We start from the raw sequence: 27,639 nt of genomic DNA on the forward strand, positions 1-27,639 counted from the left end.
TCTCTTTCAGGGTTCTGTTCCATAGTGTTGACATTCTTTTCCATAGAGTACTGTGTGTAATGAGCCTTAAAGGCCATTATCACTCCTTGATTTAGAGGCTGAATTAGAGACACTTTGATGCCCTCAGTGTTGAACTCATAGGGTTCTGGGTGGCCAGGGGCATTGCCCAATATCAAAAGACATTTAAAAGGCAATCCCTTCCTAGCTACCTGTTGTCTGACTTGAGGGACAAAGCATCAATGGTACCAATCCAGAAAAAGGGTTCTCCTCCAGGTTTTCTTGTTGTACAACCAAAAGACTGGCAGCTTCCGTTTGTTTTCCCTTCAAGGCTTGGGTTTAGCAGCTTTATAGATAAGGGCAGTCCTGATCATAAACCCAAATGCATTTGCACAAAACAGTAGAGTTAATCTGTCCCTTCCTGCCTTAAATCCTGGTGCTTCCTTCTCTTCCTTACTAATAAATGTCTTTTTATGACTTTTTCCCCCCAGAATAGGACACTTGTGTCTGCATTAAAAGACTTTTCAGGCAGATACTCTTTCTCCTCAGTGATTTTCTTAATGGTGTCTGAGAACTCATCTGCTGTCTCTTATTCAGCAGAAGTGGCTTTACCTGTTAAGCTAGACCTCTTTTTAAAATCATCAAACCATACATTACTGGCATTAAATGCTCCAATTTTAGGTCTTTCATATTCCTTTTGTTTTATGTTATCATTTAATGACTTCACTTTTTCTAGAAACATATTAGGATCTATAGCTATGTCTTTCTTATATAGCACGCATGCACCCACATAAAAGCTTCATTTGCAATACAAGATAAAAAGGTATATTGCAAAAAGTGCATGGTTTTCACATTCTGCGGCCCAGCTGCGGTGATGGCTCCACAAATTTCCTTTTATTATTATTTTTTACAATGGTACTTATGCTGGATTCATTTATCTTGAGATGGTGGAGAACTACAACTGCACACCTCAATCTACCATACATCTTTAGCAATTCAACTTCTTCTTGCAATATGATAACTTCTTTGCTTCTTGGGAGCACTTCCAGCATCACTAGTGGCACTTTGTATAGGTCACATAGGTGTTACTCAAAATTTACTGTATTGGCCAGGTGCGGTGGCTCACACCTGTAATCCCAGCACTTGGGAGGCCAAGGCGGGCGGATTACTTGAGGCCAGGAGTTCAAGACCAGCCTGCAAACATGGTGAAACCCCATCTCTACTAAAAATTTAAAAAATTATCCGGGCGTGGTGGCGGGCCCCTGTAATCCCAGCTACTCGGGAGGCTGAGGCAGAAGAATTGCTTGAACCTGGGAAGTGGAGGTTGCAGTGAGCCAAGATCGGACCACTGCACTCCAGCCTGAGTGACAGAGCAAGACTCTGTCTCAAGAAAAAAAAAAAATTACTGTATTGCACTAAAGACTATGAAGAATTCGTGAGAACCACAAGAGATCACTTTTTATTGCCATACACAATTTACTGAGAGATGAACTGCTCCTGGGCATGTGTCACATGGCATTTTACACAGACACTTCCAACACTTGAGGCACCACAATAGCAACAGGAGGTGGCTACAAAGTTATTATAGTAGTACAGAATGTACTACAGTTAGTTTTAAATAGTTATGATTTAATAATATGTCTTTACATGACTGGAGTGTGAATGGCACCATGTAAGGTCTGTATGTGTGTGCATAGGTTTTGATAAATTTTAACTTTTTATAATTTGTGTATATTTTATGGTAATAAATGATAGAATAGACTACTATCTACATGCATATGCATTCTTGACATACCTTTTTCTTTTTCTTTTTTTAATATTTCTAGGCTATATAGTTCGTCTGTTTTTTCAAATTGTTGGCAATTGTTGCAAATTTCCAAACATTTTTCCAATATATGTATTGAAAAAAATCCATGTATAACTATATGTGCACAGTTCAAACTTGTGTTGTTCAAGGGTCAGCAGTATGGAAACTTGTTTCAGTTTTTAAAAATTTAATAGAAAAATGTAAACAATAATACAAACACCCAGCCAGGTGCAGTGGCTCATGCCTGTAATCCAGGCACACTGGGAGGCTGAGGCGGGTGGATCACCTGAGGTCAGGGGTTCAAAACCAGCCTGGCCAACATGGCGAAACCCCGTCTCTACTAAAAATACAAAATTAGCCGGGCATGGTGGCACATGCCTGTAATCCCAGCTACTTGGGAGGCTGAGTCAGGAGAATCGCTTGAACCTGGGAGATGGAGGTTGCAGTGAGCCGAGATTGTGCCACTACACTCCAGCCTGGGCAACAAGAGCAAAACATCTCGAAAATAAAATAAAATAATAATACAAACACCCATGTACTTCTCAAATTAAGAAATTAAAACATTATCCATTGAAGCCCCTTAATGTTTAGCAGCCACATTGCATCTGTCTTCCTTCCTTCACTAACTGCTATCTTTAATTTGATTTTTTTTTTTTTTTTGGAGACGGAGTCTCGCTCTGTCGCCCAGGATGGAGTGTAGTGGCACGATTTCAGCTCACTGCAAGCTCCGCTTCCCAGGTTCATGCCATTCTCCCGCCTCGGCCTGCCGAGTAGCTGGGAGTATAGGCACCCGCCACCATGCCTGACTAATTTTGTTTTTGTATTTTTAGTAGAGATGGGGTTTCACCGTGTTAGCCAGGATGGTCTCCATCCCCTGACCTCATGGTCCGCCTGCCTCGGCCTCCCAAAGTGTTGAGATTACAGGCATGAGCCACCACCACCGGCCCTTTAATTTGATTTCTTTAACATTTTACTATGTCTGTATTTGTTGGCAAATATTATCTAGAATTTTGTATATTTTTAAACTTTTATGTAAATTGTGACTTGCTGTATTCTTTAGCATTTTTTTCACATTTATTACGTGAGATTAACCTGCATTGTGTGTACCTATACTTCATTTATTTTCACTGCCTATGGTATTTATCCATTTCACTATTGACCTTTATATTGACAAAAGAATGCTCCTAGGGCTTTCTGAACATGTCTGCATGTGTGTACATGTCCTCTCCATGGTAGGAACATAGTATGTACATGTTCTCTCCATGGTAGGGACATAGGAGTGGAATTGCTGGGTTGTAGAATGCGCACAGCATGAGTTTTTGCCAGATGTGAGTGAATGTCTAAGAAGCTCGTACCAGTTTCCTAAGTAATTTATTGCCTTGCTGTACTTCTTTACTCTTAAGACTTTAAAAATATATGGTGGTTGCTGTGACTCACGGCTGTAATCCCAGCACTATGGGAGGCCATGGTGGGCGGATCACTTGAGGTCAGGAGATCGAGACCAGCCTGGCCAACATGATGAAACTCCATCTCTACTAAAAATACAAAAATTAGCCAGGTGTGGTGGCGCACATCTGTAATCCCAGCTACTCAGGAGGCTGAGACAGGAGAATCACTTGAACCTGGGAGGTGGAGGTTGCAGTGAGCCAATATTGCGCCACTGCACTCCAACCTGGGTGACAGAGCGAGACTCCATCTCAAAAAATAAAAAAAAATAAATAAAATAAATTAAAAATATAAATATATATAAAATAAAATAAATATAATATATAAAAATATGAACATTATATATAAAATATATATACCACTCCACATGAGCTAGCATATATAGTATATATAATATATATTAGCATATATATTATAGCATATATATTATATATTATAGATAGCATATATATGCTACATATAAGTATATATAGTATGCTATATGTAATATTAGCATATATATGCTATAATACGCTGTATATGCTATTTGTTGGCAAATATATAGCATATAATATATATTATATATGGCATGTATAATATAGCATATATAATATATAATACATAATATATAGCGTACGTAATATACATTATAGCGTATGTGCTATGTATGTGCTAATGTATATTATATATGCTAGGTCATGCGGAGTGGTATATAATAAAATATATATTAGCATATACATGCTATATATATGCTTATATAATATATATTATATAAGCATATATATAAAGAGATACCATTCAACATGAGCATATATATAATATAATATATAAATATAATATAATATATATAATATATAAAATATATAAATATAATATAAATATAGCATATATAATATATATTAGCATATATTATATATATGCTAGCTCATGTTGAATGGCATCTCTTTATATTAATATTTTTATTTACCATTTTCCTTGATTATTCATGAATGCAGAGGTCTTTTTCTTTTTTTTTTTTTTCTTTTTGAGATGGAGTCTCGCTCTGTCACCCAGGCTGGAGTGCAGTGGCGCGATCTCGGCTCACTGCAACCTCCGCCTCCTGTGTTCAAGCAATTCTCCTGCTTCAGCCTCCTGAGTAGCTGGGACTGCAGGCGCACACTGCCACGCCTAGCTAATTTTTTGTGTTTTAGTAGAGACGGGGTTTCACCGTGTTCCCCAGGCTGGTCTCCAACTCCTGAGCTCAGGCAATCCACCTGCCTCGGCCTCCCAAAGTGCTGGGATTACAAGCGTGAATTACCACGCCCAGCCTCCCAGAGGTCTTTTTCTGTGTTGTCATTTGGATTTCTCTCTTGTGAATTGCCTGATCATATCATCTGTCCATCTTTCTTTTGGGTAGCTGTTTTCTTGCTTTTTTTTTTTTTTTTTTTCCCAGAAGTTCTTTATATATTCTGTAGTCTTTTGGGTTATAAGCAATTCGATTCAGTTCCTCTTATTCTATATATTTTTAAACTTTGTGTGATACTCTTTTTAAATGAAGTTTTTAAAATGTTCATTATGTTTTCTCTTGGTGAAATCCCTTTTCCTTTAGTATCCCTTTCTACTGATTATTGCAGTCAGATTTATCATATCATTTTAGTCCTTTCTCCTCTCGAAGGCAGGAGATTTAGCATAGTTCTTTGCTCAGTGCTTTGTGGGATTACATATCCCATAGAGGTTAAGAATGTAATCTGTCTGGTTTCAAATCCTGGCTTGGTCACTGACTACGTAACCTTGGACCAATTTCTTCATCACTTTGTGCTGCATTACCTCACGTATATGAGAAGAATAATAATACTCACCTAAAGTGCTTAATAAACAAAAGCTGTTGCCATCATAATTGTTTGTAGTTCTCTTGTCCTAAAATCAAACATCTAGAACGAGTTTCAAGCTAGTATCTGTTAATACCTGATTTGGGAGGCAGGAGGTAGGACCATAAATGTTTGAATTCTCTCCCTGGTTCACAGAATTAGGAAGTTGGATTTGAATCTTTCTAGCAGTTTTAAAAGTAAATGAGTTAGGAATATTAGACACTTAATAAGTAAATTGTTCTTATTGTGAACAAACATTCAACTACTTAAAACATGCAAAGTGGGAGATTTGTATTATTGTTTAACTGAGGTTTGGGCATTTGGCCTGTATCATAGAGATGAACTACATCTTAGCAGCTGTGGTAAAGATAAAGTGGTCAGAGTTGAGAAATATTGAAATGAAAAGTACATGCGCCTGAGAGTCATACAGACCTGGATCTAAATGCCGTCCTTTCCACTTATTAACTGTGTAACATTGGACAAGATGCTAATCCTCAGTGAGTTTTAATCTCACTTGTAAAATGGGGGCAATATCCTTACTGTGAAGATGAGACAGAGTGCAGTTATTTCTCAGGCTTCCATTTGAAAGAGGGAACACTTAGTATGGTGAAAAGGAAACATTAAATTTTATCAAGGTAGCTTTTTAAAGAAACCTGGTTGTTGCTATCATTCTTTAAAGGGTAAGACAAATTAGTTGAGGTTTAGTATTTGTTATACCTAATGTTTTTTATGTAGGTCACATTTCAGTTCAGTATTTTATAAAGCACTCTGGGATACTGAAGTAATTATCGTTTCTGCCTTAATGTTTTGTGTAAACCACAGTATCATTTTGCTTTAAAAGACTCAAAGTTTTAATGTGTTTTTTTCTTCTTCTGTAATATATTACATGTTGAGCATCCCTCATGCAAAAATCTGAAATCCAAAATCCTAAACTTTTTTTTTTTTTTTTCTGGATGCAGTCTCACTCTGTCACCCAGGCTGGAATGCAGTGGCACAATCTTGGCTCACTGCAATTTCTGCCTCCTGGGTTCAGGCAATTCTCCTGCCTTAGCCTATCGCGTAGCCAGGATTACAGGTGCCTGCCACCATGGCCAGGTAATTTTTGTATTTTTAGTAGAGACGGGGTTTCACCATGTTGGCCAGGCTGGTCTCAAGTGATCTGCCTGCCTTGGCCTCCCAAAGTTCTGGGATTACAGGCAAGAGCCACTGTGCCTGGCCATCCTAAACTTTTTGAGCACTGACATGATGCCACAAGTAGAAAATTCTACACCTGACCTCATATGACAGGTCACAGTCAAAGTGCAGTCAGAACTTTGTTTCAGGCACAGAATTAGTAAATATATTATATAAAATTACTTTTAGCCTATATGAAACATGAGTGAATTTTGTGTTTAGACCTGAATCCCATTCCCCAAGATATCTCATTATATATATGCAAACATTCCAAAATCCACAACCCTTCTGGTCCTAAGCATTCCAGGTAAGGCATGCTCAACCTGTACCAGTTATACTTATGATTGAAGGCCTAATATCTGGTCAGAAATCAACATCTAATTATTATATTATTTTAATGAAAAAAATTTTTTGTGGTAGTTAACTAGGAATGTAAATTACTAAAAAGGATTGCTTATGATTAATAGTAATTGCATACAATTTTGTGGAGTTGCAGCTTAAAATGGATTAGAAAATTTCCAGTTTTGTTTTATATTTTGAAATAAATATTTAACTGGTTATCTTTCCAGTAAGTACAAGGTGGACTGTGCATGCCTCAAAGAAAACCCAGAGTGCCCTGTTCTAAAACGTAGTTCTGAATCCATGGAAAATATCAATAGTGGTTATGAGACCAGACGGAAAAAAGGAAAAAAAGACAAAGATATTTCAAAAGAAAAAGATACACAAAATCAGAATATTACTTTGGATTGTGAAGGAACGACCAACAAAATGAAGAGCCCAGAAACTAAACAAAGAAAGCTTTCTCCACTGAGACTGTCAGTATCAAATAATCAGGTAATGAACTCTGCTCTCAATGAAATTGAATAAACAAAGGAAAATAATCTGTCATATTTTATCCTCTTCTTTGTTCTTTGTATAATTGTTTAAAGTATTTTTAAGTCCATTCTGTCATTTAATGAAGTATTCATAAGTGTAAAATACAGGTTCTGCTAGAATTTGTACAGTATTTGTTGAATTATTAAGAAACAGCTCAGCAAGCAAATCCTTGCAGAATTGCAGACAAGATTTTCCTAAGACTAGATAACTTTTAAATCTTCTAGATGGCACTTATGTTCATAATAAATGTTCTTATTTAAAGTCTTAAGCTGCAAAATTTTCTTTCTTTAAACATGTGGATGCTGGTAATCTTATAAATTCTATAAGCATGTCACAGTAACAGCAAATAAAATTTTTGAGAGAAAATTCACTAAGAACATATAAGGTAATTTTGGGGGTAAAGTTTGGCCAAAGTCTACCTGCCCCACCAGTAAATATGTCCTCTATAAACAAAAAACAGGAGGGATCATTAAAATGTGAAAATTAAGTAAGGTTTTGCTCATTTCCAGGGGCCTATCTTCTAGAAATGATTTCCCTTAAACTTTCAACTGAACAAACACTTATTGAGCACTGGGTATTTGTGGGTTTTTCTGAAATAATTTATATGTTTATGTTTTGGGAACTCTATATATATAAGGCCATGCTACCATATTTGACCTATATTGATAAAAACTTGATTGGCTAAAATTTAAAAAGCGAAAGTATTTGATTGCATAATTTTGAAAAGTATCTTGAATTAGGAAACCAGTTTTAAATTTCTTAAATAATTTAAATAGGCTGTGTACATGTTGAATTTGTTGTGGTTGAAAGACATTAAAATAGTTTAATGTCACTAGTTGTATAGATGGAATAATAGTTTGTATAAAGAAGTCATTTCCATTTTTCAGGAACCAGATTTTATTGATGATATAGAAGAAAAAACTCCTATTAGTAATGAAGTAGAAATGGAATCAGAGGAGCAGATTGCAGAAAGGAAAAGGAAGATGGTAAGTTGGGAAGCCAGTAGTTTGGGCTTAGTGACAGCTGCTCTGCATATGGTAATTGTTGCTGCCTTTACATGGGCTTTTACATTATTCTTTGAAGTTAGCGAATGATGTGCCATTGAGCATTTTTATTTGGTTTGGTCATTACCATTTAAATAAATTCCACTAATCTTGTATTTTTATTGGTTGTTCATTAGAGATTTAAGAATGTATGACATTTAAGAAATATGAACATTTTGGAAGTAATAACTATTAATATTTTAATAATGCCACACTGAACTATTAATAAATTTTAATGCCACAATTACTGTTCAGAATGTCTTTTATTAGCTAAATGTATCCTCTCATGATTTGAAATATAATAAAAGTACAAATTTAAACCTTACTATAGCACCAAATAAATTGCTTATGCAAAAAAAAAAAAACCTACCACTGGTAGCTATTTCTACAGTCTCACACTGCTATCGTACAATAAGGTTCTCATTAAAATAAATTTAGGATATATATTCCTTGTACTATTTACAAATCTTTTATCTGTATAAAAATTAGGACAGGATATTTTCTTACAAATTATGGTAATTTAGCATTTGATCTGTCAGTGAAGGTAATTTAGCATGTGATATATCAGCCAGTTAAGAAAATATGGTATACTTTCCATGCCCTAAAATTTGAAAATGACTTTACAAACTGACTGATGGCCTTATGATAGGTGCTCCCCATTCCCCTTTACTTTGTATGGTCCTTTGTGTCCTGTTTTCAGGGTTTCTATGTTGTATTCCATGGACTCTCATGTCACATATTTAAGGGTGGGATGTTTGAAAGTTTGGTCATTGTTGGCTGGGAGCGGTGGCTCACACCACTCACTTTGGGAGGCCAAGGTGGGTGGATTACCTGAGGCCAGAAGTTCAAGACCAGCCTGGTCAACATGGCAAAACCACGTCTCTACTAAAAATACAAAAATTAGCCAGGCTTATATTCCCAGCTATTCAAGAGGCTGAGGTGGGAGAATTGCTTGAACCTGGGAGGTGGAGGTTGCAGTGAGCTGAGATCATGCCACTGCACTCCAACCTGGGTGACAGAGCAAGACTCCATCTCCAAAAAAAAAAGTTTGGTCATTGTTGACCTACTTAATATGTGCCTGTTTGTATCACCTTGATAGTTTTCTAATATTGATGAATTATTGATACTCAAAATTCTGAAAACTATAAAGAACTGTTTCAGAGCCTTAGGATTTTAGGAACACTGGTCTGTTGAGACAAGGTAGTATTAGAAGAAAAGCAAATAGAAAATATTAGAGGAGTTTATAAAGGAAGAATTCTTGTACCTAAAGGGATTATCTTGAACCTTTTTTGAGATTCAATTATATATAAGTTATGTGTGCCTTTTCAAGTTACCTATGGCTCTTTATTGAGTATTGATTTTTAGTATTGTTCTGTTTATTCTTCAACTGACACAGCCTTGTGCTGGGAATTTTTAGGAAACCAATTTAGAGTATTACTTATTTCTGTGTGTGGCATGTGTCTGGTGGGAGGAACCTCTTCTGTAACTGGCTTTAAGGGCTGTAGCAACCACTTTGGAGAAAAAATGAAATTAAAAAAAATCATAGGCCAGGCGTGGTAGCTCACACCTGTAATCCCAGCACTTTGGGAGGCTTAGGTGGGAAGATCACTTCAGCCCAGGAGTTAGAGACCCACTATGGGCAATATAGCGAGACCTCATCTGTACAAAAAAATTAGCCAGGTGTGACAGTGCATGCCTGTAGTCCCAGCTATTCAGGATGCTGAAGCGGGAGGATCACTTGAGTCTAGGAGGTCAAGGCTGCACTGAGCTGTGATCCTACCACTGCACTCCAGCCTAGGTGATGACAGAGTGAGATCCTTGTCACAAAACAAACAAACAAAAACAGAAAACCAGTGGGGGTTTGTTCTTTGCCCATAAATACAGTAATTTTATTCAGATTGAATTCTCTTTAAAAACATTTGTATGGGGCTACTTTAAATATATATTCTTCTGTAAATGCTGACAATGTTAGTGGATCTTAGAACATCCTCATTTCCAGATGCCAGAAGAAAATTGGATATTTGCTGGGCGCGGTGGCTCACGCCTGTAATCCCAGCACTTTGGGAGGCCGAGACGGGTGGATCATCTGAGGTCAGGAGTTCGAGACCAGCCTGACCAATATGATGAAACCCCATCTCTACTAAAAATACAAAAAAGTTAGCCAGGCATGGTGACATGTGACTGTAATCCCAGCCACTTGGGAGGCTGAGGCAGGAGAATCACTTGAACCTGGGAGGCGGAGGTTGCAGTGAACTGAGATCACGCCATTGCACTCCAGCCTGGGCAACAAGAGCGAAACTCCATCTCCAAAAAAAAAGAGAATTGTATACTCAATGTTAAACTTGGTGGAACTTAGAAAATATATATGTATATTGGCTTACTTACTTGGAATCCATTTTTGGTCCTGATTTTGCTTATTAGTATGCTATAGTAAGATGAAGAATACTTCAAAGTTTTTATATCCATTTTAATATATTCTGCCATCTGCCACTAAGGTGGATATGAAACTGAGTATTTTTCATGGGAATAAAATGTGGAAAACTTGCAAAGTATAAATGTCTTTAATTTGGTATTTCGAAAGGATATGAAATTAAAATCTAAAAATCCTTGGCTCCTGACCCATAGCTCTCCAAGTTATCGCAATTGTTACTTCTAATTAGTTCATTTGCTTTGATGTTTGCATTACAGAATTTTTTGATGTAGTCAAATAAGCAGAATGAAAAATCATGCATCCTAGGATTCCTAAGCAATTAGTAGAGTTCCCCACCCCCAAGTATTAGTATTATATTTGGTTTTGAAAAGTTTAAAATGAATCACCTTTTATTTTCCTGGTCTTGATTTTTATATTGGTTAGATTAACATCAGTAGTCAGAAAGATAATGTCAAGTCAAAAAGTGACAAAGAGGGACAACTAAAACTAGGTAGAATAAAGATGGTAGCATACTACTCTTGAGAAACTTACGTCAAACTGATTTAAATTTCCACCTGTGACAAAATAGACTTCCAAACCATTATGGAGATACAGGTTGAGTATTACTTTTCCAGGACCAGAAATTTTCCAGGATTAATATTTTGGAATATTTGCATTGCACTTACCAGTTGAACATCCCAAATCCAAAAATCTGAAATGCTCCAATAAGCGTTTCCTTTGAGCACCATGTTGGCCATCAAAAAGTTCTGGATTTCAGAGCATTTCAGATTTAAGATGTTCACCTAGACTCGGTATCATGTATTTATCAGATTGGAATACGACGAGTCAGTAATAACATCCTCCCAGATAAACTCCATGTAATCACCAAATTTAAATGTACAGTAGTCCCTCCTTATCTGCAAGTTTGCTTTCCCAGGTTTCAGTTACCCACTGAGGTTCACAATATTAAGATATTTTGAGAGAGATATCACATTCACATAACTGTCATTACAGTATATGGTTATAATTGTTCCATTTTGTTATAGTTACATATGTATAGCAAAAAACAGCACTGTATATATAGGGTTCAGTACTATCTGCAGTTTCAGGCATGCTTTGGTGGTCTTGAAATGTATCCCTTGTGAATAAGTGGGATCTACTGTACTTCACCCTATCCTTTTGTAGTACAGCTTGAAAAATACAAAATTGGCAATTTTAACCTGTATAATTTCATATGCCACTGATTAAAATCATGCTGAATTTCCAAAAAGTGCACCAGGGTATTTATGTATTTTGGTTGTTGGCTTCATTTTTTTAAATGAGAATGGAAGATAAGGCAGTATCTCTGCTTTTAGAAGTATTCACAAAAATAAATACAACTCAGCAATAAGTGAAGGAAATATAAATATGATACATAGCTTATAGCTGGGGAGAGATCAGATTGTTTCATGAACTCTAGGTAATACATGTTTATATTTATGTATATTTAATATATTTTTGTATTTATATTTATGATGGACCTTTTGAGTAGGGTTTAACCAAATACAGGTTAGCTTATGACAAAGTTTCATGGAATGTATTTTTCCAGGGGGAAATCCTGGAGAGAGCTGTAAATATATTTGGTTGGGATTATAGGCTGTTTTTGGAGGAGGAGAGGGCTACTAGGGAGATAAAGTTGGCTATAGGTCACACAAAATACTCAGGGATGAAGATTTCATGAAAGAATATTTATGTGGCCAAGATGGAAGGCCTTTTCATTTCCAGTTCCATTACCTCTACCCCTTTTGGCCTTTTGGATTTTTCTTTTATGAACATTTTCTTTTTCCATCCATGGTATTTTGTCTTTTTTATCCTTAAGAAGTCGTTACCTGCTTTTACAAAAGCAAATTTGTGGCTAAGTTATATGGAACTGCATGGTTATTGTACGTTAGGAAAATCTTACCATAAGCCCAGTAGACTGAAATACAGTAGACTGTTTATACTCACTAGATTCCAAAAACCAGGGCACTACTGAGTGTCCTCCTAGTATATTTGTGGAGGTGGGGCTAGGTGGCTGTAATCTTCTCATATAAACAGTACATGTGGAAGGGGATTAGATACTGGGGGGTATACCTGTAGCTTAAAGTGATCATTTTAAAAGCAGCAAACTTCTGAAAGATTTAAATACTAAAAGAGACTTGTTGCTGGGCTTGGTGGCTCACGCCTGCAACCCCAGCACTTTGGGAGGCCAAAGTGGGTGGATCATTTGAGTCCACGAGTTCGAGACCAGACTGGGTGACATGGCAAAACTCCATCTCTACTAAAAATAAAAAAATTAGCCAGGCATGGTGGCACATGCCTATAATCCCAGCTACTTGGGAGGCTGAGGCACGAGAACCACTTGAACCCAGAAGAGGAGGCTGCAGTGAGCCAAGATGGCATCACTGCACTCCAGCCTGGGTGACAGTGAAAGGCTCAAAAAAAAAAAAAAAAAAAGACACTTCCTCCCCCATTTATAATGGCATGAAAACTCTCTCCTTTGTAGTTTTAAAATATTTCCAAAATAATTTTTCATAACCCTCATAATGTACTTTGGGAATACAATCTTGGTAATATTTGATGGCCTATATTATCAGATTGCTTAAAATTGAGTCCACAGAAGATGATTCAGTGTGGTCTTCATATTTAAAAGGATGGACATTTGAGAAACGGTGAAAGGGTATGACAAGGAAGTCACGTAGGCAAGAGATTCCTGGACTTGTCAAGCAGGTATTATATTCTAGTCTGGAATTTTTATACCACTACAACATAAACTTCATGAGGGAAAAAACTTTCAGTTTTATTCATTGTTGTAGCCCTAGCTCCTAGGGGAATAAAAAATGGTGGGCAAAAAAGTAGACCATCAATGAATGAGCTAACTGAATGTTTATAACAACCACTTGAGGAAAGATAGACAGACAGATATAGGCCCATGAATGTGAACTGAATGAAGCTTCCCTGTAGTTCAGGTAATGGATGATCTGGAGTCCTTGCCCTGAATTGTGCAGGATTCCCCACAATTTTCTCAGCTTTCATCCTTCACATCAAGTATTCCACGCAAGTATAATTTGAGATGCTTTGTGAAAAAGAGCCGTGACCAGTTTACTGTGATGAGCACTATACTATATTCTTCCTTTTCAGATTCCCAGTGTACATGTGTTTAAAAACTTGACACAATTGTCAGATTTTCCTAAACTTGTATACCCTTGCAGTTTCTTGTGGATAACACCTTTGACCCCCACAGAGTGTTATTCAGTGGAACAGACTCTGTGGGAACACACTACAGAATCCATGCTGTTACTAAATGTCTCTAGGAAAACTTGACTGACTTCATTTAGAAAATCACTTTAGAAGAAGATGCAATGCTTTAATAATAAAATAGGATAAGTTTGTTGCCAGAAAAGTCATCTGGTGACAGGATTTGAGATGTTATCCAACTCCCTGTTCTGTCCTCCGTTGATGCTGATTTTTTTGGTAAGGTCCTGTTTTCTCTAATTGTAGAGACTGGGAATTTTATTTCTAAAGAAAGATAAGTAATTAATGACATTGTGGTGTTAGTGAAAGGGAACCTGTTTATTATTTTTTTCATTTTTTTTGAGACGGAGTCACATTCTTTTGCCAGGCCTGGAGTGCAGTGGCACAATCTTGGCTCACCGCAACCTCTGCCCCCTGGGTTCAAGTGATTCTCCTGCCTCAGCCTCCCAAGTAGCTGGGATTACAGGTGCCCACCACCACGCCTGGCTAATTTTTTGTATCTTTAGTAGAGATGGGGTTTCACCATGTTGGCCAGGCTGGTCTTGAACTCCTGACCTTGTGATGATCCACCCACCTCTGCCTCCCAAAGTGCTGGGATTACACGCGTGAGCCACTGCGCCCAGCCACCTATTTTTATTAGGTACTCAGTTCAAACAAAATGAGGTTAATCAGCTTTAACTGCCTTCTAATAAATTCAAGATTTCCAAAATTGTTGAAATGCTTCCAGTTAGTTACATGTCTTTAAGTAACGTGATACGTGCTTGACATAATGTACACATGGTTCTTACTCATTTAAAAACAATGTGAGTGCTTGCCATTTGAGATATCGGATGAGCAAAGAAGGAAAGGTCACTGCTCTGGAAAAGCTTTCGTAGAGAATGGGGTAGAGGAAATAACAAACAAGTATCAAAATAATAAAGAGTGCCATGAGTATAAATTCCATTATCACATGATAGAGGAAATGGAGACACCACACAAGCCATACGTGTTATTTTGGAATGATTTTTATTAGTAACAAATAATCTTACCCATCTTTTTAGATTTATAAGTTTATCTTTGTTATATAAAAGGGTAACAAGTTTTTTTGAGCAAGGAATCATTTAATTTCTCTATTTCAATACCAAAGAAGAATAGGGTGATTTTGTAGGTGGGCTCTGGCTTTCCTTTTCCTATTTTTTTTTTTTTTTTTTTAGATAAAGACAGGGCCTCACTCTGTTGCCCAAGCTGGAGCGCAGTGGTATGACCAATAGCTTACTGCAGCCTCCAACTCCTGGACTCCTGCCTCAGTGTCTGGAGTAGCCTGAACTACAGGTGCATGCTACCATGTTCCACTAATTTAATTTTTTTTTTTTTTTTCCTGAGACAGAGTCTTGCTTTGTCACCTGGCTGGAGTGCAGTGGCGCAATCTCAGCTCACTGCAACCTCCACCTCCCTGGTTTAAGTGATTCTCCTGCCTCAACCTCCTGAGTAGCTGGGACTACAGGCGCGTGCCACACCTGGCTAATTTTTGTTTTTTTAGTAAAGACAGGGTTTCACCATGTTGGCCAGGATGGTTTTGATCTCTTGACCTCATGATCCACCCTCCTCGGCCTCCCAAAGTGCTGGGATTACAGGCATAATAAACCACTGCGCCCAGCCTAAATTTTTTTGTGGAGATGGGAGTCTTGCTTTGTGATGGGGATATTATTAAGCAGACTGCTTATAGGAAATTACAATGCTCGGTATTTACTCTTGGAAAACCATAAACTAAGACATATGTCATAAAAACAATGTATAGATTTCATGGGAAATCTATCGAGTTTAGATTATATAGCACAGGTGTTAGGGGCTATGGAAAGTCTGCAGGGGTTAATTAGGAATCCTAATTTCTCTATCTCCAGAGTCAGCTCTAACTACCTCAAAGAATAAAACTTATTTTTCAGTTAGAGCTATAAAATGGGAGGCAAATTTTGTCTTTAAATAGGTACCATATACATGGCTGTGTCAAAGAATGTACTGTATGTAATGGTGACTAGAAAAGCTGAATGACCTATGACCTTTAAGAAATTAAAAATAAATGTAGAAAATAAGGCATGTTCCAAAATATTTGTGTATTTTAAGATAAAGCTAGGTTTAAAGCTGTTAGGAAATGTTTAGTGCTTAAGCTTTATTCTTACCCAGCTGTAGTAATGTAGGAAGAGTTTTGCTTTATGTAGCGGCAGTAATTGGAAAGAAGAGTAATACAGAAACCAGGAAACCTGCATAACCTGCATAGTAATTATGGCTCTGCTTTTGAATGAGTCACTTAATACACATGGGCTTTGGTTTCTTCAGCAGTATTGGACCACATTATTTTTTAAGATCCTGATCAACTCTAGAAGATTATGAACCATCTCTAAATACAGGATTTTGCTCTGACTATAAATTAGCTGTAGTGTTTACAGGGGAGTTTGATTTTTTAATTGAATGTTTATATCATATAGTTTTATCTCTGACCAAAACAAGAAAATATTTCTTGTATCCCAAACAAGAAAATATTGGACTGTGTCAGACTCTTCTGGCATAAATTCATATTTACCTTAGAACACCCAGGATAATCATACTACAAAAAATATCTTCCTTGGGTGTCCACCTGTGGGTAGTTTTTTATTTTACACATACAATGATTTTTGCCAAGACAAGTTTGTTTCTTCTGGAAAAATGTACTTTCCCCAAATTTTTTATTTTAAATTTTTTGAAAAGAAATAACCATAGTAATTAATCCCTCCTCTCCAACCAGGTTCATCAGGTAAAGCGCAGTTTGGGAAAATGATCTTTTTAGTTACTCCAAATTTCTCCTCTTCTACATTCAGGGTTTTAGAGAAGCCCTGATAAAAACAGTTTTACAGAGAACCACATGACAAAAAGGGGTAAAGGTAATTTAAAAGCCCCAAAATAAGGAATTTTGTAAGGAAAGAACTCAGCTGTAAAACTTTCAGTGCCAGTGAACAAGTAGAACCATCTTTTGCATGTGCTATTGTAGTGTTTGCCCATCCCAGACTAGGAGAAGTGAGATACAGATACGTAATCCATGAACAAAGAACCTTACCTCTTTGGACCTCAGTTTCCTCAGAGTCATGTTTGCAATATGGAAATTTGCTGTAACAAATTAGAAACTTAGAAGTATTATTAGAGTACTTTTGTTGACATAGTATTTTGTTCCCTTGCTGAGTGTAACAACAACAACAAAAATACAGGAACAGGTAAACAGTAGTTTCCAAAGTGTAGGTATCTTGAGGTTTGAATCTCTGCTGGTAATTACTGGAACTAAAGCTCCAATATTGAGAAGACTGTGGCATCCAGACCTTGAGTTTCTGATCTTTCTTCCTCACATCGATGTGTAATAAAGGAGGAAAGACAAATGGATCTGAGCCTCAGGACCTGGTTCTTTTCATTTTAAGAACTGGACAGTTGATGGATGTGGTTCCTGGTTCTGGTTTAGAGCTGAAGCATCTGTCAAGGCTCTGGGTCTTACTCTTAATGTTCTCTTTGGATGGAGAACTGATGCTCAAAGGAACACTTGGCTGTTTCTCAGTCCCTGTCTTGAATTGTCAGTGAAGACAGGAAGAGCAGAAGGTAGAGGAATACTTTATAAGAATTACAATGGAGGGCAAGAGGGCTAAAGTAGAAATAATAATTAACATACAGAACGCCCACCATTTTCCAACTACTGTTTGAAAACCTCGTATTTTCTGTTGGAACCAAATAACAACTCAGAGAAGTTCATCATAAATGAACTTCTTGCCAGACTTGAAAAGAGAGAAAAGAAGAGAACAAGCTTTGGAAAGGATTTTATTACCCACATCTTACTGTCTCAGAAAGGTTAACTTGCCTGGAGTCACAGAGATATTTACCAAATGAGAATCATAATTTTTAAATGCAAGACTTTACCTCACAACATCCTGCTGCAGTATGCCAATAATATACTCACTCAAGTGCATAGGAATTTTACCTTTTCAACATATCATTACCTTAGGGATTTTGGATCTTTTTTCAAAGGTGCATATGAATTTTACCTTTTCAACATATCATTACCTTAGGGATTTTGGATCTTTTTTCAAAAGTGCATATGAATTTTACTTTTTCAACATATCATTACCTTAGGGATTTTGGATCTTTTTTTAAAAGGCTGATTTCTGTATTATTAAGAGAAAAGATTTTCGGTTTGGTAAAACAAGGTAATTTTTGAGGCTTGTTTTGTTTTACCCTTATCATTAACACTCAGTCATCCAAGTGTTTCCTTCATGAAATATTTGCAATAACAGGGCTTACCAAGATGATGGGAATTCTGAAAGGTCTTCAATGAACAGAAATGTTTTTTCTCCCCATATCCACCAATAATAGAAGTAGTTTGCTAATAGTATCATAGCAATTATTTTTTACATTTATCACAAACATTTGGACTTAATTTTACTTTTGGGCAATGATATTTATGATGTCACTTAAAATTTAAATTTCATAGACAAGAGAAGAAAGAAAAATGGAAGCAATTTTGCAAGCTTTTGCCAGACTTGAAAAGAGAGAGAAAAGAAGAGAACAAGCTTTGGAAAGGATCAGCACAGCCAAAACTGAAGTTAAAACTGAATGTAAAGATACACAGATTGTCAGTGATGCTGAAGTTATTCAGGTATTAGCTTTTTAATAGCATTTTTCAGATCCTATGGGAGTTTCAGCTTGAGATAAAAGACTATATATTATCTCTGTTCTTATATATCAGAATTCAAAAATTCTGCTGGCTAACACAGTGAAACCCCGTCTCTACTAAAAATACAAAAAATTAGCCGGGCGTGGTAGCGGGCGCCTGTAGTCCCAGCTACTCGGGAGGCTGAGGCAGGAGAATGGCGTGAACCCGGGAGGCGGAGCTTGCAGTGAGCCGAGATCGCGCCACTGCACTCCAGCCTGGGTGACAGAGCGAGACTCCGTCTCAAAAAAAAAAAAAAAAAAAAAAAAAAAATTCTGGAAAGTTGGCTTCTGAAGTAGAATAATGCTATTATATTTAAACTTTATATATATGTAGTATAAAAACTTCCATTCGCTTGTATTTTGAATTAGGAACAAGCAAAAGAAGAAAATGCTAGCAAGCCAACCCCTGCCAAAGTAAATAGAACTAAACAGAGAAAAAGTTTTTCTCGGAGTAGGACTCACATTGGACAGCAGCGTCGGAGACACAGAACTGTCAGCATGTGTTCAGATATCCAGCCATCTTCTCCTGATATAGAAGTTACTTCACAACAAAATGATATTGAAAATACTGTACTTACAATAGAACCAGAAACTGAAACTGCACTAGCAGAAATAATTACTGAAACTGAAGTTCCAGCACTTAATAAATGTCCTACAAAGTACCCCAAAACAAAGAAGGTATGATTCTAACGAATGTAAGAACTGTTTTCCTAACAGTTTCTTATATTAATTATATTGGTGTTTTAAAAATTGGATTTTTAAGACCTCATAATAATAAGAGGCAGTTTTTATACTTGCAGATTTTTAAACTAAGAATGAGAATTCCAAAACTGTAAAATTAATATAAGTGTTTGCATTACTGTGAAGATAAAGTTACATTCAGTTTATCAGGACTTTTATGGTATTGCAATTCATGATTTCTTTAAATAAGTTTGTCTACTTTATGTACAAAATATATACTTCTCTGAAACTGGTTTTAGATGTGTTATCCTTTATATTTTTATAAATTTCATTGTATAGGTAGATTATAAGAATTAAATGTGAAGAAATTGATTTCCACAGAATGTACTATGAAAATTTGTAAGAAAGAGTAGTTTTAGGTGTAATTATTAATAAAAATCTCTGAAACACTACTGTCAGACTTAAGCAATTACGGTAAACAACCTGAGCTTTTTCAGATCAGAAATAACAGAACATCCTAATGAAGCTGCTCTTTGTCTCCCACTCTGACTAGAGTACAGCAGATTGGGGCAGAGATACTAAAGTGTGGTAATCCTTATGCTGTTTAGGGGTAGATCATGAATGTATACTTCTCACACACTTTACTTTGAAATTTCATTTATTCTGTCTTTGTTCTTACCTAATTCAGTACAGTTTGTAGGCATGCTGCTAAACCATGACATGTACGTTTAGTAAAATTCTAGTATGAACCCAGGATTATATTTTAATAGCACAAGTTAAATAATTTACTTGCCAAAGTCGCAGGTTTCATTAGAGACAATCTAAACACAGTTGTTTCTAATTAAAAGTCTGTACTCTCCTTACTGCACCGCCATAGCTTAAGCAACCCAATATTTGCCTGTAACAATGGACAAAAAAATTCTAACTTTGTAAAGTGAAAAGAAAAAACCTCAGGCTTAAAAGAAGTGAAACTACTTTCTCAATTACAAATATGACATAATCCCTACCTTTTATTAAACTTTTAACAAAGTTGTGGTACTATAAATTTATTTAAATCCCTGGTCTGAGATGTAGGCTTCTACATCCTATCTGATTCTCTTAAAAAGCCTCTTTTGCCTGCAGATTTTGTTATTTTAAACAACATACTGTTTGACAGAGTACCAAATTATCATGATTTCCCCTAAAGGCCTCATTCAGTTTAATAATACATGTCACTTTTTCTGTGCCAGATACTGTTCTAAGAGTATGTTATTGAACTTTTAATCTTCATAACAATCCTATTTATAGAACTAGGTTCTATCACAACCCTTCTTTTACAGATAAAAATTGAGATATAAAAAAGTTACTTAACTTGCTCATGGTCATAGTGTAAATGGCAAAGCCAGGATTCACCCTCCTGGCAGTCTGGCTCCAGACTCCATGTGTTTCACTACTGCAGTCCTAGGAATGGAGTTCTATATACAGAGAGGGACAGAAAAGATGCTAAAATGTTTACAGTGGTTACCTTTGGAAAAAAGGATGGGTAGATTTTTAAAATGTGTGTGTTTCTGTGTGTGTGTGTGTGTATACATATACATATGCACATTTATATATACTAAGTTCTGTACATTTTCTTTTTCTTTTTTTTTTTTTGAGATGGAGTTTCGCTCTGTTGCCCACGCTGGAGTGCAGTGGTGTGATCTCGGCTCACTGCAAGCTCCGCCTCCCGGGTTCAAGTGCTTCTCCTGCCTCAGCCTCCTGAGTAGCTGGACTACAAGCGCGCACCACCACAACCAGCTAATTTTTTTGTATTTTAGTAGAAACAGGTTTCACCATGTTGGCCAGGATGGTCTCCATCTCCTGACCTTGTGATCCACCTGCCTCAGCCTCCCAAAGTGCTGTGATTACAGGAGTGAGCCACCACACCCGGCCATATTTTCTATAAGTTACATTTACGCTTGGAAATTAAAATATCATTTGCTAACTAGATAACAATATGAATGGTTACTCGTTTTTTTTTAAAGTAGTAATTTATACTTCAGGGTCAGGTATATTCATATAGCCAATAGAGACTGTATTATGTATGTTGTAGATCAGAGAATCAGCAGAATTAATGACTATGAAAAATTTCAAAGCACAAGAACCTTAAGAGATATTCCAAACCCCTTAAATCAGGGATTGTCAATGGTGACTTTTAAATACATATGTATCGTGAGCCAGGTGTGGTGGCTTATGCCTGCAATCCCAACATTTGGAGAGGTTAAGGTGGGAGGATCACTTGAGCCCAGGAGTTCAAAACCAGCCTGGGCAGCATAACGAGACCCTGTCTCAACAGAAAATTAAAAACAAAAAAATTAGCTGGGCATGGTGGTGCACACCTGTAGTCCCAGCTAGTTCGGAGGCTAAGGTGGTAGGATGACTTGAGCCCAGGAGGTCGAGGCTACAGTGAGCCATGATCACGCCACTGCACTCCAGGCTGGGCAACTCACTCTTTCTCAAAAAAAGTACTGTGCACTGTCCTCATCTCCAGGAGATTCTGATGGGCAGCTATTGTAGGAAAACACTGCCTAAAATCAGATTTTTCTAACAGATGGAACATCTTATACCTATAATAGAAGCGGTAGTAAACCTAAATTTAGTGTGTTTAATAAAATGGTACTGACGTGTCTCTAGTTGTAACTATATTAAAAAGCTTGGCTGGGCACGGTGGCTCACACCTGTAAACTCAGCACTTTGCAAGGCTGAGGCGGGAGGACTGCTTGAGCCCAGGGGTTGAGACCAGCCTGGGCAATATAGCGGACCTTGTCTCTACAAAATACTTTAAAAATTAGCCAGGTGTGGTGGTGAGCGCCTTGTCCCAGCTACTCAGGAGGCTGAAGTGGAGGGATCACACCTGGGCCCAGGGGGTGGAGGCTTCAGTAAGCCGAGACTGCACCACTGCACTCCAGCCTGATGACAGAGATATCTTGTCTCAAAAAAAAAGTAATATAAATTTCATGTAATATAAATATTTAAAAAGCAACCATATGTTTTGTTCTACAAAATAATTGGGTAAAAAGTTTCAGAATAACAGTAGATAACTAAGAAATGTGAAAGGACATACTGATATTTTGATCACATATGAATGATTTAAATTACCCAATTTATCATTTTAGATAATACACCAATTTCAAATCTGATATTAGAATATTCAAAGGAGAATTTGGAATTACATATATAATGATCCAATTTTTTTCTTTTCTCTAGCACTTGGTTAATGAATGGTTAAGTGAGAAGAATGAGAAGACAGGAAAACCTTCAGATGGCCTTTCAGAAAGGCCTCTACGCATAACTACAGATCCTGAAGTGTTAGCTACACAACTCAATTCTTTACCAGGTCTCACTTACAGCCCCCATGTATACTCCACTCCTAAGCATTATATTAGATTTACTTCACCATTCCTTTCAGAAAAAAGGAGAAGAAAAGAACCTACTGAAAACATTTCTGGTTCATGCAAGAAGGTAAACTTTTCTTTGGAAGTAAAAATGTAGAATGAGCCAAATGCCAACTCATTCCTTACTACCATCCATGGTAGTGAAATGCTTTTGGAATCGGCTCTGTATTTACAGGCTATATAAACAGCTACAAACTGATTCCTGTTCATTCATGTATTCTGTTTTATTCAGCGATGGTTGAAACAAGCTCTGGAAGAAGAAAATTCAGCAATTTTACATAGATTTAATTCACCCTGTCAAGAAAGATCCAGAAGTCCTGCAGTCAATGGTGAAAATAAAAGTCCACTACTATTAAATGACAGCTGTTCCCTTCCAGGTAGAATTTTTTTTTCAGAGTTTTGGTTTGAGAAATGTGGCAGGGCATACATACAGCTTTATAACAGGCATATTCTAGTTACTGGTATGCACTTTAGAAGAGAAGCACATTGTTGTATAGATTTTCTCTTTTCTGTCCTCTGTATTTTTTGGCTGAAGATACCAGTTCACAATACCACGTATGCTGGGGTTTATGAATATTTAAAGGCTTCTGGACTGGCTGCTTTTCAGACAGACAAGGACTCTTACAAATCAGTTAAAGTAACATCGGTACTTGTAAGATACTTTGAGACCCCTAGGCCTATAATCCCTCCAGGCAAGGTAATGCTTGCTAATTGGGGAGGGAAGGGGGGCACTGCTTCATGTTAGTACCATTTTTTTAAAACCTTGAAATTCAGTTTTGGGGTAAAAGTCATAACTGCCATTGTTTATATTTTATCTTTCCCAGAATGTGACACAAACAGATTTTAACAAATAGCAACAGTGTAATTTCTTACAGATTATTATTTCACCAACAGATTTAACTACACCACTAAAAAAACGAAGATTTTATCAGTTGCTAGATTCGGTTTACTCAGAAACCTCCACACCTACTCCTTCCCCGTATGCTACACCAACTCACACCGATATTACTCCTATGGACCCATCTTTTGCCACGCCTCCACGGATAAAATCAGATGATGAAACTTGTAGAAATGGTTATAAACCCATATATTCACCAGTTACCCCAGTAACTCCTGGTACACCAGGAAATACCATGCACTTTGAGGTGAGAAATTTTAATGGAGAAAAAAAAATTCAACACTTGGGGGGATGGAATTTCTTTTAAGAGCTCTTTCCCCTCCTTTAACAACTAGTGTGCTGAGAATACAAAAAAAAGGTTGTAAGAAACTAAAAATCAGAAAAATTCATTTATATGAATTTAGATGTTTTTATTTTTACTAAAATGAGCATAACTTTCATCTTGTTGATATACACAGTAGACTAAATGTGTGTATCAAATTGATCTTAAAGCAGTCTTATTTGGGGAATGGAAATAAACAGGAAACAAGATCTAAAACTAAAGTCTGTATATTTTTCATTTTGTTTTCATTTCTATAATTATTATGGATATACTTACGTATTTTTAAATTTTCAATTCTAATTCTTTCTTTATATACAGAATATTTCTTCCCCAGAAAGTTCTCCAGAAATAAAGAGACGCACTTATAGTCAAGAGGTAAGAAGTTAACTTAAAAAGGGTGAATTGGTAGTTTTTTTCCTATTACATTGTTTTCCTTAAATTACTGGTAAATTTTGAAATAAACAGTCCCAAGATGTGATTATTTGTGTAATTTTTTTTTTTTAATTTGTAAACAGGGATATGACAGATCTTCAACCATGTTAACATTGGGGCCTTTTAGAAATTCTAATTTAACTGAACTGGGTCTGCAAGAAATAAAGACTATTGGTTATACGAGCCCTAGGAGTAGGACTGAAGTCAACAGGCAGTGTCCTGGAGAAAAGGAACCTGTGTCAGACCTTCAGCTAGGACTCGATGCAGTTGAGCCAACTGCCCTACATAAAACCCTGGAAACGCCTGCACATGACAGGGCTGAGCCCAACAGCCAACTGGACTCGACTCACTCTGGACGGGGCACAATGTATTCTTCCTGGGTAAAGAGCCCTGACAGAACAGGAGTTAACTTCTCAGTGAACTCCAACTTGAGGGACCTGACACCCTCGCATCAGTTGGAGGTTGGAGGAGGCTTCCGAATAAGTGAGTCAAAGTGCCTGATGCAGGATGATACTAGAGGCATGTTTATGGAAACAACTGTGTTTTGTACTTCCGAAGATGGGCTTGTATCTGGTTTCGGACGGACTGTTAATGACAATTTGATCGACGGGAATTGCACACCCCAGAATCCACCACAAAAGAAAAAGGTTACAAATTTAACAATTTATAGTCCTTTTAATAGTTTTTTTTTTTTTCATAATACTACTGAGGGGAATTGTTAGTTAGATGTATTATGTAAGGCATTCTTAATTTAGTTATTAAAGTTACATTTTTAATATTTTTAAACCTTTTGTAAATGCTGGCTTAATTAGAAAATGTTTACAGAAAAGTAAAAAAATTCTAGTAATATGGGAAATCCTTGTAAGCAGCATGGTTTCAGAAAAATCTCAAGATGATTTATTTCACCAAATGAGTATTTTTTAAAACTAGGAACTCCCCAACCAAAAACACAGACTTGAATAATATTTGTGTTATTACCTTTATTGTACATTGAGCAAGCACCCTTGTATAGAGGAAATGCCTCTTTCCTCATCTATAATATCTATAGTATTTAGGCCATGGATGTAAGAGTGTTTTTATTTTACTAATAGTTAATGTATTAAATATTAAGTTAGTTCCCTGATTTCCCATTATTTGGTTGGCAGACATACTGAGATAATTAGAATGCCTTATTTCAAAAGAAACTATAGCACTTATTTTGTTAGTAGGCTTATTGCTTTGCAAGTCCAAGAATTTTCGTGATGTGTGCTTTTAATTTTTATAACAGAGTCCAGTTGGCAACTTTGTGGGAAGCAATGTAGTATAGTGGAAAGAGCACGGGCTTTCAAGTAAGACCTAGGTTCGAATCCCGGCTCCAACACTCACCAGCTGTGTGACCTTGAGTGAGTGAGTTACTCAATTTCCTCATCTATAAAATGGGGATGATAATATACCTATTTCATAGGGTTGTTGTGAGGATAAATGAGATAATGTATGTAAATCATCTAAGTACAATGCCTGGAATATAGTAGGCATTTGGTAATTGTTAATTATTTGTTCAGAATCAATTAAAATAATTTTCCTAATGTAAATATAGTAATTCTCTTTAGACAAAAAAGAATGCATTGGTTCTGACATAAAAAACAAGAATAAAAGATTTGCTTTTTCTCATCTTTCTTGCTTAAGGTTTCTCTATTAGAATACCGTAAGAGACAACGTGAAGCTAGGAAAAGTGGCTCTAAGACAGAGAACTTTCCACTCATTAGTGTATCACCCCATGCAAGTGGAAGCTTGAGCAACAATGGTGATGGCTGTGCCAGCAGTAATGACAATGGGGAGCAGGTGGACCACACTGCTAGCCTACCTTTACCAACACCAGCTACAGTTTATAATGCCACTTCTGAAGAAACTAGCAATAACTGCCCTGTTAAGGATGCTACTGCTAGTGAGAAGAATGAACCAGAAGTTCAATGGTAAGCCCATTCTGAAGTATGCTACTCTGGAAAAAACAAGCTTTTGTTCAAGTATTCTTCCTATTTGTTGTTCTCCCAAGGCTAAGCTGATAGTGCTTTGTGGTCACAATTTTAAAAGATTCTCTCTGCTAATAGGATTTTAAGCCAGCTGTGTATGGCCTGTGTTCTTAAATGTCGATTGTATTTATTCCTTGGTAATTTATTCATACTTTACACACACATATCCTCTCCAAAGAATTTTTATCAGATTCAACAATTCTGCAGACTTCCTTTATAACCCCTACCAGTTACCTTGAAAGAACAACCAGGGTTAGTGCTTCTTCAGAAGGAATAGGAGCAGCTGCATATAGGATGGATCTTGGCAAATGGCAGGCAGCCACACTCACTTTGCTCCTTGGTCCCCTTTCCACCTGAAAGCATGCAATCCTGATAGCAGTTTGTTAGGGGCATGTTTTGGTACCTTTGGTAACCTGAAGTGATATTCTCAATGTCAATATATTATCTTCAACTCCTTGCCTTCTTTTCACCAATAAATTGCTGGAGACAAAGGAATTGAGTCCTTCAAATAAGGATAATAATCTCAGTTCTGGGAGCAGTCAGCAAAATAAGATTAACTTTTTTTTTTTTTTTTGAGCTGGAGTCTTGCTCTGTCGCCCAGTCTGGAGTGCAGTGGCGCAATCTCGGCTCAATGCAAGCTCCACTTCCCAAGTTCAAGCGATTCTCCTGCCTCAGCTTCCCGAGTAGCGCCCGCCACCATGCCTGGCTAATTTTTTTTTGTATTTTTAGTAGAGATGGGGTTTCACCATGCTGGCCAGGCTGGTCTCAGACTCCTGACCTTGTAATCTGCCCACCTTGGCCTCCCAAAGTGCTGGGATTACAGGCGTGAGCCACTGTGCCCTGCCAAGATTAACTATTTTCAAAGGGTAACACCAAAGTATTTTCCCAGTAGATCAAAAGCCTTGGTCTGACAGTACATGTTGACTATGAAGCAACAATGTAACTAGCAGTAGTTTCTTTCAATAGAGGATAATGTGATTTTTCTTTGAAAGGACTGCCTCAACTTCAGTGGAACAAGTCAGAGAAAGGAGTTATCAGAGAGCTTTACTTCTCAGTGATCACCGAAAAGATAAAGATAGTGGTAAGTGAGCTTGTTCCTTCACCAGAAAGTGGAATCAGTTAATCACTCTGCATCCTCGTTCTTTGCAGCTCTAATGTTCTCTTTGGGTCTGCTCTGCTTCATCTCTAGGGGGAGAATCACCATGTGTCTCATGTTCACCGAGTCATGTTCAGTCTTCACCTTCATCTCATTCAAATCACATACCCCAGTTGCAAGCTAAGGGCCCAGTCCCTTCTTTCAGTGAACTTATGGAAGGTCAGTAAGCAGATGAC

At 37.0% G+C, this 27,639-nt stretch overlaps 1 protein-coding gene and 1 long non-coding RNA gene across 6 annotated transcripts in view; one reads left to right on the forward strand and one right to left on the reverse strand.

The window, feature by feature from the left end:
* Positions 1-27,639, forward strand: part of KMT2E (lysine methyltransferase 2E (inactive)) — a 100,119-nt gene that overhangs the window by 69,022 nt on the left and 3,458 nt on the right. For 4 of the 5 annotated variants that reach the window (XM_055114796.2, XM_003811182.6, XM_008963542.5 and 1 more), the window contains 12 exons: positions 6,819-7,083; positions 8,013-8,111; positions 18,332-18,496; positions 18,922-19,230; positions 22,459-22,713; positions 22,879-23,023; positions 23,541-23,791; positions 24,185-24,241; positions 24,382-24,945; positions 25,964-26,250; positions 27,300-27,388; positions 27,497-27,622. In XM_055114796.2, the coding sequence (XP_054970771.1) occupies positions 6,819-7,083; positions 8,013-8,111; positions 18,332-18,496; positions 18,922-19,230; positions 22,459-22,713; positions 22,879-23,023; positions 23,541-23,791; positions 24,185-24,241; positions 24,382-24,945; positions 25,964-26,250; positions 27,300-27,388; positions 27,497-27,622 (2,612 nt within the window). The remainder of the gene's footprint in view (positions 1-6,818; positions 7,084-8,012; positions 8,112-18,331; positions 18,497-18,921; positions 19,231-22,458; positions 22,714-22,878; positions 23,024-23,540; positions 23,792-24,184; positions 24,242-24,381; positions 24,946-25,963; positions 26,251-27,299; positions 27,389-27,496; positions 27,623-27,639) is intronic. The other variant, XM_008963545.5, reaches the window with a different exon arrangement.
* On the reverse strand, positions 15,356-18,795 carry LOC129398195 (uncharacterized). The gene is made up of 2 exons (XR_008625929.1): positions 17,886-18,795; positions 15,356-17,821 (listed from the first exon to the last, which is right to left on the reverse strand). It is a non-coding gene; the product is annotated as an uncharacterized LOC129398195 (long non-coding RNA).

This window comes from Pan paniscus, chromosome 6, assembly GCF_029289425.2.
Source record: "Pan paniscus chromosome 6, NHGRI_mPanPan1-v2.0_pri, whole genome shotgun sequence".
NCBI lineage: Eukaryota > Metazoa > Chordata > Mammalia > Primates > Hominidae > Pan > Pan paniscus.